The sequence below is a fragment of the Gracilinanus agilis genome, chromosome 1 (genome assembly GCF_016433145.1).
Source record: "Gracilinanus agilis isolate LMUSP501 chromosome 1, AgileGrace, whole genome shotgun sequence".
Classification (NCBI taxonomy): Eukaryota; Metazoa; Chordata; class Mammalia; order Didelphimorphia; family Didelphidae; genus Gracilinanus; species Gracilinanus agilis.
In genome coordinates this window covers 794,566,084-794,578,307 of record NC_058130.1, presented here as the reverse complement: position 1 = coordinate 794,578,307, position 12,224 = coordinate 794,566,084, and the positions used below count along the sequence as shown (strand labels likewise).

The window sequence follows — 12,224 nt, the reverse complement described above, 5'->3', positions numbered from 1 at the left end:
TGTTCTTCCAGATGAACTTTGTTATAATTTTCTCTAATTTAAAAAAAAAAAAGTTTTGGTGGTTTGATAGTCTGGCAATGAATAGTTAATTTAAGTAGGATTGTCATTTTTATTATATTAGCTCATCTTACCCATTTTTCTTTCTTTTAGATTTTGTAGAGTGTCAACTGACCACATTAAATGACCAATTAATACATTTTTTTAAAATGAAGAAATTGTGCCTCTTGAGAATTCCCATCATTACACTGTCAGTATCTTTCTTTTGAATTAGCTCAATCACCAAAATATTATATTTTAAAAAGATGAAACATCTCTTCTTCATTATATTTATTCTTCTTTCCATGTAACTAAATGTAAAATGACTGAATATATTCCAGTAATAAATGGTATTCATCATAAAACAAAGGCAGAATGTTTTGGCTATGGCACATCATAAGTGGTTCACCAAACTCAATATAACACAAGACTGGGCTTCTTCACTTCTTCACTTGGCTAGAATTAGAGTCTGATCCCATATAAACTCTATGGAATCCTCTTTATGATTTCATCTAACTAAGAGTATTTCAGCCTTTTAGGAAATTAAGTAGAGAACTCTTTTTTTCTTTTGTTTTCTCCTCATTGATCACTGGTAATATTTTCCCTCTAGAATACACAGTACCTGCTACCTTCTCAGAAACTCTTCAAAAAAATATTCTTACCAGATCAACTCTGACTCTTGTGATGAGGAATTTCAGATCACCTTCTCTCTTTGTCTTCCACAAAATCTCATACTTCACTCAGAGAGCACTTCCCATCTCCCTCATTCCACAGGGAACAGCATTTCAGAGTAAGATACTTCTCCAGGTTTTAGTCTTCACAACATGATTCTCACTTCAGACACAAAATGTCTTTGTCAGTATTCCATTAGGCTCTGAATAATTGCTCTGCAGTGCTCACTCTGACAGTCTTTGAAGTTAGGAGTTTGGGTAAATTCCCTTGTGGGCTTCAGTTTCCTCCAGTAAGTTGATGAGGGTTGTACCAGATGAAATCCAAGCTCTACATCTTGTGACTTTCGCTGGTTTAGGGGTCAGTAACATTCAAGGATGTGGCTGTGGACTTCACCCAGGAAGAGTGGTGCCTATTGGACCCTTCTCAGAAAGCACTGTACCGAGAGGTCCTACTGGAGAATGTGCAGAATCTACTCTCTGTGGGTAAGAACCATTTCCTCTGTTAATTCTGAATCTGCCTTTAAGAGAATGTCTTTATTCTAAGCCAGATGTACAGGATTTTGAGGCTTTGTCAATAATTTAAAAAGCAAAAGTGCTGATCTCTGCCCAGGGATCTCCTCATGGCAGCTTTTCATGGGAAAAAAAAAATAAATAAAAGGCTTTGAACTATGTCATAGGAGGCTGAGACTTTCCTTTCTTGCCCCTAAAATTGTTTTTCCTCTGTTTTGGATAGCTTCAGGTGAAAATTTCAACCAGTGTTATAGATTGACATTCCTGAAGCTAATCTCAGAAGTCATCTAGTCCAGCCCCTAATTAGATCTGAAATTTGTTGGCAAATCCTCTGTTTATATCCAGGCAGCTTTTCTTTGAAGATGGGCATTAAAGGGAACCCTCTACCTGCCAAGGCATCCCCTTTCCCCTTTGGACTGGGTTTGGTCTTTAGAAAGGATATTCTTTTTTTTTTATACTTTAGAATTTTTTATTTAATTAGTTAATTTAGAATATTTTTCCATGGTTACAAGATTCATGTTCTTTCTCTGTCCTCCTCCCACCCTCTCCCAGAGCTGATGTGCAGTTCTACTGGGTTTTACATGTGACATTGATTGAGATCTATTTCTATATTATTAATATTTGCATTAGGGTGATCATTTAGAGTCAATATCCCCAGTCATATCCCCATCGGCCCATGTGATCAAGCAGTTGTTTTTCTTCTGTGTTTCTATTCCCATAGTTCTCCCTGTGAATGTGGATAGTGCTTTTTCTCATAAGACCCTCAGAATTGTCCTGGATCATTGCATTGCTGCCAGTAGAGAAGTCCATTATATTTGATTGTACCAGGGCGTATCTGTGTATAATGTTCTCCTGGTTCTGCTCCAAAAAGGATATTCTTAATAATAATATTAAGTATTAATGGGAGAGGTGAATCCAAGAATTCTGCATAGCAGAAGCAAAAGCTGGACCTGCCCTGAGAATGTCAAAGTAACCTTAAAACTTTTTAAATGACTAGAGTCACAGAACAAACATGGGTAAGAATGAGGTGGCTCTTTTGAAGAAAACAACTTGAAAATTAGGCAGAAGGGATGTATTTTTTTGAGGGTTAAGGAGAGAGGAAGTAAAACAGAGGAGTGATATGAATAGGGGGTTGGCCAGTAACACCCTGCTAATTTCTGGGGTCCTACAATGGTCCTGAAAAGTCCTCTTTGGGGTAAGGAGGCAGCGAGGATCCTCTGAAGGCAGCCAAATCAAAAGTACCTGACACTCATAGTACCTTATGGCATCAATGGCAACTTTACTGAGGGAGGGCATGATTCTTATAGCAAACTGAGTTATTACTATATTTAGGAACCAATCATACTGAGTGGTTACCTCCAAACATACCCATCCACATGGTTATAAGCAATGTTTACATGACAACAGATAACCAAAGGTATCCATGAGATACAGGAAAACAATTTCAAGATGGCGTCTCTTCTGTTAGGGTCTCCAGGGATATGGTACAGAAACCTAGACTTTCCAGGGCAAGCTGTCCTAGATTCAGACCTAGGTCACTTGGGCTTATTCAGTGTACTATATTCCTTTATCTAGGGGTCCAACAACTCAGGGCCTATCGGAGAAGTGCAGACAATCCATCCCCAACTACTGCTCTAGGTTCTGAACCTGGGCACAAGCCAAATTCAAGACTCTGGAAACTTTCATAAGTCTCCATTATTAGTGCCTCCTATGCCCAACCCTTGGAATACAAAGGCCTGGCACAAGACTATAGTGAGGTCCCAAAGTCACTTGGCTAGTTCAAGCCTGTAGTAAAGCCTGTAGCCCCAGGGCAAAGTAGCTCACAATTCTCTGAGCCTTGCAAACCAGCAGTTTCTAGAGGTGACTAAATGAGCAGCTTTCAGAGCACCCAGCCCACAGGCCATGTTATCACCTTGGAAGAAATGAAAGTTGCAGAAAACCAGAACTATAGCTTAGGGGAACAGCAAGGAAAAACTGAAGTTTAAGAGAATGCCCTCTTTAACAGAAATAAAAGGCAAAATAGGAAAAAAAGTCCGTGAAAATGAGCAAAAAGTAAAAGAAATATCTACCCATGGAAAATGTCTAAGGAGGGAAAGAAGAACAAGGCTCAGACTTAGGTGAGGTTTGAGATATAAAAGCCTCCACCTACAAAACAAAGGCTGGGGGGAAAAGGGGGGAGATGCCAAAACCCATGCCTCCTTTCTTCTTTTATACTTTCTCAGACACCTCCCACAAAGGAAGTGGGAAGTGTCTGAGGAAGTTGAGGTAGAGAGCCCTTGGAGATATAGCCTCCCAAGGTTCAGAACATTTTAAAATGCACAGCCTCCGCATATAAAACTTGAAATAATAATGGGAATTGGCCTCAGGGGATGGAAGAGTTAAAAAAAGGAATTAAAAAATCAAATGAGAGAAGTGGAAGGAAAATGGGGAAAAGAAAGGAAAGTAATGCAAAAAAAGAAAATTGGACCTGAAGAAGCAAAAAAAAAAAAAAAAAATCCCTTGAAGAAAAGATTTCCAAGAAAAGTAAAGTGGACCAAATGGAAAAGGAGAATCAAAAGGTCATGGAAGAAAATCATTTTTTGAAAATTAGAATTGGGCATATAGAAGATAATGACTTTATGCCTTATCAAGAAACAATGAAAAAAGAAAAAAAGAATGAAGCAAAATCAAAAGAATTTTAAACATAAAAGAAAATATGAAATATCTGACTAAAAAGCAATTGACCTGGAAGGTAGATCCAGTTAAGACAAGAAATTATCAAAGAAAAATGCCTTGATATTCTTTGAATCCTAGATTAAAAGAGAAATTGGAAGAATCCAAAGATCACGTCCTGCAATAAATCCCCAAATGACAACTTCCAGGAATATTATAGCCAAATTGAAGAAATCCCATGCTAAGGAGAAAATACTGCAAAAAGCAAGAAAGAAACAATTCAAATATCATGGAGACGCATTGTTGATTACATAGGATTTGGGAGCTTTTGCATTAAAGGATCTAAATGCTTGAAATATGATACTTTGGAAGGCAAGAAAAAGGGGTTTGCAACTATGAATCATCAAGACTTGACTATATTCTTTCAGGGAGAAAAATCGTGATTTAATAACAAAGGGGATGTTCAAGTATTCCTGATGGAAAGAGCAGAGCAAAACAGAAATGTTGATGACTGATTACCAAATTCAAGAGAAGCACAAAAAGATTTATAAGAAAGAAAATTTACAAGACTCAAGAAGATCAAATTATTTACATGCTTAGTGGAAAGATGATATTTGTAACTCTTAAAATTTCTCTCCTTATCCTAGTAGTTCAAAGAAGTATACATAGACAGAGGGTGTGGTACTAAATTGTTCAGGAAGATATGCAAAAAAAAAAAAAAATCAAGGGGTGAAAAAGAGGATAGCACTGAGAAACAAGGAGAAGTTAACATGAAGTAAATCTTATCAAATAAAGAGGCATGGGAAGAAGAACTATTAACAGTCCAGCGGACAATGGGAGTGGTGACAGGCAATCATAAAACATATTCTCATGGGCAATAACAGACAGATTCATTGGGTTATAGAATCTTATCTTACTCTCTAGAGCTATAGAAGGAGAATAAGAAAGATGGTGGAGGGAGGGGAATAATATAAGGGAGGTGGAATAGGGGGAGTGATTTAAAAAGCCTTATAGAGAAGTCAGAGGAGAATAAGAAGGGTGGTGATAGGGAGGGGAATAATATAAGGTAGGGGAAATGGGGGTAGTGATTAAAGGGGAACCATATGGACAGACAATGAAAGGAGAAAGTGTAGGATCAAAAGAGGAAAACAAGATGAAAGGGAATACAAAGATGATAATAATAACTGCAGCTGTAAATGAGATGAACTCTCCCATAAAATGGAAGTAGATAGCAGAATGCATTAAAAATAGTAATCCTATGAGATGCTTTTTATAAGAAACATTTAACATACACAAGTAGACATATTTAGAGTAAAGTAAGGGGATTCTTATTTTCATATCAATATAGGAATAAAATTTTAAAAAATACAAAACTATACCTCATAGACCCTCATTCTCTCTAGTCTCTCAAATTTATCCTTATTCCTCCTTCATTCTTCCCTCAAATCCCAGGCCAGATGATAGGAATGGAAGGGAAGGGAATAAGCACTTCAAAATACCTGCTCTTTGTCCTCTACTGGGTAAATGAGTTCATAATTATCATTTATTTTACAACAGCCCCATAAGTTTGATAGTCTTATTGTCTTCATTTCATAGTTAAGGCAAACTGAGGTGAAATAACTTGCCCAGGGTGTAAGAAGCAAGGCAAAGCCAGGCATTTTGGAACCTTAAGAGGTAGAATGCAGAGAAAAGAAGATCCAGTGACAGTTGGGCTGAAGCAAAGACTGGGAAGGAAGAGCCAACTGAAGAAGCTTTGGGGGTTTAGCCTTGGTGGGAGGAGGGTTTTTTTTTGTCTGTGTGAACTCCAAAGTGAGCCTGGGAGGTTTTAGCTCAGACTTTCAGAGAAGATTGACTATTTCTCATGATCTATATTGGTTCCTGAACACAACAGAATATACAACAACAGATTCTTCAGTGTTGACCAGGGGTGTCTGGACTTCTGTGGGGAGCTGACCTCTGAGACCCTCATTTGCCTTGGGCATTGCCCCTCAATATTCCCTCTAGTTTAATAACAAATCTTAGCTGTAGGATTACTATTTGGGATTGGGACAGTGAAGCTGTGATTTGGGGAATACAGAAGTAACTGTAGGTAACCTATACAGTCAAGGACTGAAGGGGACTTAGGGAATTACCTGCACCCCCTTTCCTGTATACCCCATTTTTATTTCCCTTGATTACCTGTTCCTATAATAAACCCTTTCTGTTTTCTCTAGTCAGCTCAGAGTGTACTCAATTGGTGGGAGACAGAATGAGTGGGTTGAGGAAGTGAGGCAAGCAAACCTCCATTTTAAACCTGTTTTCCAGCTGGGGATTTGGGGAGAGGCTTCTGTTTGCCCTGGCCAGCACGAACATCTTATTGGGGTCACACTCATTTCCCCCTGTGGGGATAATATCCCTTCAACATCCTCATCCTGGCACAATTAGCAGGGGTCCCCCATTTTCCTCTGAAACCCCACTTTGTCTACCAGTAAGGAGGGGTGGGAGGGGTGGCCGAGAGGGAGACGCGGCCTTTATATCTCTTCTAGGGGGTTACCAACTACACCCCAAACCTCCTAATCACCTCCCTTCTTACAGGGGCCACCCACTTACCATCTCTTTGAGGCTGGATTAAATTTGCTTTTCTGACTCCAAGTTCTAATCTCTTACCCCTTCACTACCAGTTGCTTTTAATTTCTAAATAATGGAGGTAGTGGAACGTTCCTATCCTTCTATTACAAGAGGTGTAAATAAAGATGGAATTTTCTGATTGTAAATGGTTTCCATGATCTCTGCCCTTCTGCAAATATCCCAACAATGAATGCAACAAAAGCCATTCTTTAGGCCTTACTTATATTCCTCCTTTCTTTTAAGATTTTATTTTTTCTCTCCTGATCCCTTCCTTCTGTCTTATGTCCAGGGCTTCCAGTTCCTAGAGAAAATTTTATCTCCTGTTTTCAGCAAGGGAAATTATCATGGCTGCTAGAGCAAAAAGGCCCCAGGAACTCCTGCCCAGGTGTGTGAGGTGAAAGCAGGTATAATAGACCTGTTATTCCAAAAGGCTTTATCTCTTGTAGTGAAGGGAGTGCTAGACTTGGAGACTGGCAGACCAATGCTGAATCATGTTGTTCATTTCCTGAGAGATGGATGATAGATTCATCATAGAGCATGAGACATAATATATGGTAGATCATAAAATAAGATGAATATTTAGTATGTCTGCACTAAGTGGCATAATATCTGCATCTGAAGATGCACAGAAGAAAACTTCTACTTTGAGAATTATTGCATGAGAGTTAAAAGGAGTGAAGTGTTTTTGTTTAGAATACAAAATTTACCAAGAATGACCATATGATAATGTATCCAAAATGATGAGAACAGAATATCTGGAAGCTTACCTGAGATTCACAAAATTATACGACTAATGGACAAATGACTTCTTAGAAAAGATAGAAAGGGCAATGGAAAAAGACTGCCCAATACAAAGTATGCTCGGGCACAGAATTTGAGTTATCATCTAGTTGCAAGAAAGTTGGTCAGGTCATTCCTCCATTTTTTACTCATGATATGAATTCCAAAGTATGATGAGAATCTTGGGCCTGCCTGTGTCACATGTCCATTGCGAGGTTTCATTGAAATCGTATGTGAAAGTCTTTCTAAATGCATCCATCTTGCATATATGATCAAATGATCTATCCAAAGACTGGTGATGCTTATTTCAGTTTGAAAACTCCTTTTTGCCTGGAGAAATAGAATAAAAATCAGTTTACTTTCTTCCATCAGAGGAAAGCACTTATATTTTTCTGTGCGTGTGTGTGTGTCCTCCTTCCTTCTGTGTTTATGTCATTATTTGTTTTCTTCAGGGGTAGATTTTGAAGTGAAAGAGATGTCTACAAAGCTGAGCCTTTTTGTGGAAGGATCTGGTTCCCAAAGATGCATGAATGAGGGTCCCCATGACTTCATTTTGAGAGAAATCTGTGATTCTACTATCAAGGTAAATAAAAATCCAAAGAGTGACTGTGAATTTCATGAGAAATTCAGCCAATATTCAGTCCTTAATCAGTATATGAAATTGACCTCAGGAAATAACTGTTATCCACATAGTGAATTTAGGAAATGCTTTCCTGAAGAAGGAAGACATGTTCAGTCACCTGAGAAACCTGAAGTGCCCATGTATCAAGGTAATGTAGGAGGAATGGCCTTTGACTGTATTTCAGACCTTGTTAGACATCCAAAAAGTAAATGTGTCAAGATGGATTCTGTGAGTAATAAAGGTGGGAGACCTTTCAGTCAGAACTCTGAGCTTGCTGCACATCAAAGAATTCACTCTAGAGAGAAACCTTATAAATGTAAACAGTGTGGAAAAGCTTTTACAGAGAGAGGATCTCTTGCTAAGCATCAGAGCATCCACACGGGAGAGAAACCTTATGAATGTAAACAATGTGGACATGCTTTTACAGAGAGAGGATCTCTTGCTAAGCATCAGAGCATCCACACTGGAGAGAAACCTTATGAATGTAAACAGTGTGGAAAGGCTTTCACACAGAGGAGCAATCTTGCTGTACATCAGAGAATCCACACGGGAGAGAAACCTTATGAATGTAAACACTGTGGAAAAGCTTTTACTATAAGGGGCAATCTTGCTGCACATCAAAGAATCCACACTGGAGAGAAACCTTATGAATGTAAACAATGTGGAAAGGCTTTTACAACAAGTGGTGATCTTGCTGCACATCAGAGAATCCACACTGGAGAGAAACCTTATGAATGTAAACAGTGTGGTAAGGCTTTCACAGAGAGGGGCCATCTTGCTGTACATCAGAGAATTCACACTGGAGAGACACCTTATGAATGTAAACATTGTGGAAAGGCTTTCACACAGAGAGGCTCTCTTGGTAAACATCAGAGAATCCACACTGGAGAGAAACCTTATGAATGTCAACAGTGTGGAAAGGCTTTCACACGGTGGGGCTTTCTTGCTGAACATCAGAGAATCCACAGTGGAGAGAAACCCTATGAATGTCAACAGTGTGGAAAGGCTTTTACACAAAGGGGCTCTCTTGCTGCACATCAGAGAATCCACACTGGAGAGAAACCTTATGAATGTAAACACTGTGGAAAGACTTTCACACAGAGGGGCCATCTTGTGGCACATCAGAGAATCCACACTGGAGAGAAACCTTATGAATGTAAACAATGTGGAAAAGCTTTCACAAAGAGGGACTATCTTGCTACACATCAGACAATCCACACTGGAGACAAACCTTAATGTATAGGATAAAATCATGCTTTGTTCTCTAGCATGCATTAATTAGTATTAGTAATCTTTGAATGGCAACTTCCAATAGAAAATTAGTGAAAGTTCAGTGCCCTTCAGAAGGTAGATACTATTCCCTTCAGGTGAAGAGTACAGAAATCCTGCTACCGCAGTATCTTTTTTAATATACATATATAAATATGCACCTTCAATTCACTCTTTTCTAATGTGGACAAAACCTCCTCCTTTTAAAAATAATTTTGGATTAAGTGGTTCCAATTAAGAATTCCGATTGTGTGAAAGAAATCATGGAGTGGATCAGGTCATGAAGATAGCATGGCAGCAGGAAAAAGGCAGCCATAGAGTCAAGAAATCAGGAGATGGGTCAGGACAGATGTCCTTTGCACTGCCTCCTGTAGTGCCCCTCTGGGAGGCCCAGACAAAATAGGAAGCTACAGTTGGCTCCTGAGACTTGATGTGTGAGACTTAGTGAGAGGAGAAAATATTTGATAAACTGAGGGAAGGGCAGATTTTCCTCTCTTTTCTTCCTGGTTTCATTGCTTGTTAGACTTTCCTGTGAGCATGACTAGGGGGCCTTAATGGCAGTGAAAGAATAGCAAGGTAAATGTAGCAATTTAGAAGGTAATTACCATTTCTCCTTTTTTCACATCTTTTCTGAGGCCCCAAGACAGAACGGGCAGCCACAGAGGCCACTGCTTGCCCCTGTATTAATGACCCATTTAGAGAAGGGTTTGTTGATAAAGAGAGATGGGTCAGTGGGTTGAATCTCTCAACCCTTCCCTTAAGGTGCCACTAATACTAGAAACAAACTAAGGGGTTTCTCCAGATTGGTGGATTTCCAGAGAGTGAGTGCTGGGCTTTAGAAATCAGAGGGAAGCCTATCATGAATGTTGAGGTATGTGGAGACCCTGTCCAAACCAGCCCACAGCTTCAGTCAACTAAAGCCTCCCCCTGGCCAACCCATGACTGCAGGGATCTGGCTCTGATGTTTCAGCCAAGCATTTCTTCACAGCCCCTCTTCCCGTCTTTGTTCATGAGTAAAATCTTTGACTTGCTATCTGACACTGTTTATTGTTGATAATCAGGGTTGTTGATGAGGGTGATGGGTGGAGGGAACTGGGAACCCCTAAGGATCTAAACCCCCAAGGTCCATCCCTTTGGGGAGCCAATCGAGGCTTCAACCCAAAGTTTCTCTTTCCTTTCCCTCTATCTCTAGTTCCTATCTTATTGCTATATTATAAATATGTTTAGATAGGGTCTCAGTAAGGCAAAGGTGAGGATGGGGAAGATTTGGGGGTCCATTTCCCAGTGAATCAAGAGATCTTGGTCTTGGTAGAAACAATGGCTGCTGACAGAGAAACAGGTTTCCAGGATTCACTTCAATTTAGGAAAACCCACAGGTTGGCTCTTGGGTCATCTTGAGCAAGCTTGTCTCTGTCCTTCCTCCTTGAGGTCTCAAAACCAAAAGCCCTTTTCTCCTGGAAACTCTCCCAGAATTCCCTGCTGTTTCCAATTGCCGCTCCTGGCGCATGCTCCCCAGCATGCAACATTTTGTGCAGAAATTCTCTTCTCTTACTCTTGTTCTTAGACCTGCCAGCCTGGCATCCCCAGCACTGCCCCTAGTCCTGGGAATCCCAGCTCTCTTGCTTAGGATCCCACAAGCCACTGCACTGCCATCTACTGGCCAACAGTGAAAATGAAGGCAATTTAAAAAACAGTAAGATAAAATAAAATAATAAAATTAAACAAAGAAAATAAAAATTTATAAATTTAATTAAAATTAATAAAATAAAGTAAAATAATAAGCACGCAAAATTAATTAATTTGGTGCACCAATTCAGTAATCCACCATTTCAAAACTTAATGCCTTGCATTGATTTCTTATTTAACCCTAACACCAAAATCCAGGTTTGTTGCCTTTTAAAATGAACTTAAAGGAAGTTATATCCACATTTTTTACTAGAATATTGGAAATATTTTGGAGTGCTTTAATTATTTGATTTCGTACAGCTCACTGCTGACCCCTAGGCTCAGTACCACATACCTGCTGCAGGGGCCATAACTCTACTACTACTCCCCAACCCCCATTGGGGTTTCTCTTCTGCAGCAATAGCAGCCATAGCAGGAGCCCCAAACCGATAGAGAAGAATAGGGATTTTTCTAAATTTGAGGAACAAAAACGGTAGCTTCTGACCAGATAATCAATTAATAATCCCCCTTTATGGGGAATATGCCTGAAGAAGTCGAATTGAGTTCCCCAGGGTTCACCATTGAATAAATTACTAAATTATTTGGATGAACCAGGATTTCCCAAGGAGCACTGGATTTGTTATCAAGCAAGGAGACAAAGAGGCTGTGCGAAACCTGGACATTGAAGTCTTTTACCTGGTGCCACTTTGGCTCTTTTGACTTTAAAACTCTAAAAGAATTGAAACTAGCCATTGGCAGCAAGGATTCCAGAGACTATTCCAGCTCGTGGCTCTGGGCATATCACTTTGATGATTCAACCAAGCACTAACCTTGGTTAAATCTGAAAAAAACTGACCTCGGCTTCTTCCCAGCTCACTTGCCATGAGGCTTCTCCTTCTCTCCATTCAGGCCATCCTGACTCCTTTGGCACCTTCCCCTAACATCCCTGTCTCACCTCCCAGCCCACCTTTGATACCATCTCTGTCCCCCCTCACCGGCTAACTTCTGCTCTGCCCATGCTTGCTCTTGCTGTGCCTGGCCTCTGCCTTGCCCTGCCCACCTTCTCTCTTGCCTTGCTCAGCTTTTCCCTCCCCCTCCCCCTGCCAGCCTGCCTCTGCCCATCTTTCCTCTGTTTCCCCTTCCTCTCTTCAGCCTTTTCCCTCTCCCTCCCCTGTCCAATACCTCCTTCCCCTGGACCTCTCTCACTACCTCTCCTTCCCCTTCCCCCACCACACCTCCACATTGTGCTCTGTCTCCACCCAAACAACAGCCAAGCACCAGGAACCACAGACAAGTCCAATACAGTCCTTTTCCTCCTCAGGGATGTTCCCACTTATGATAGACAGGAGGATTGGTCAATATTAGACATCCTACACCTTTTTCTCTGCAACATATCGAGATTCATTGAGAAA

General features: G+C 40.2%; 1 protein-coding gene across 1 annotated transcript; it reads left to right on the top strand.

The window, feature by feature from the left end:
- The first annotated feature begins 8,097 nt into the window (after positions 1–8,097).
- On the top strand, positions 8,098–10,181 carry LOC123230528 (zinc finger protein 2 homolog). The gene has a single exon (XM_044656663.1). It carries the CDS (start codon positions 8,098–8,100, stop codon positions 9,112–9,114), a length of 1,017 nt encoding a protein of 338 aa, XP_044512598.1. The 3' UTR covers positions 9,115–10,181.
- The last annotated feature ends 2,043 nt before the right edge of the window (positions 10,182–12,224 follow it).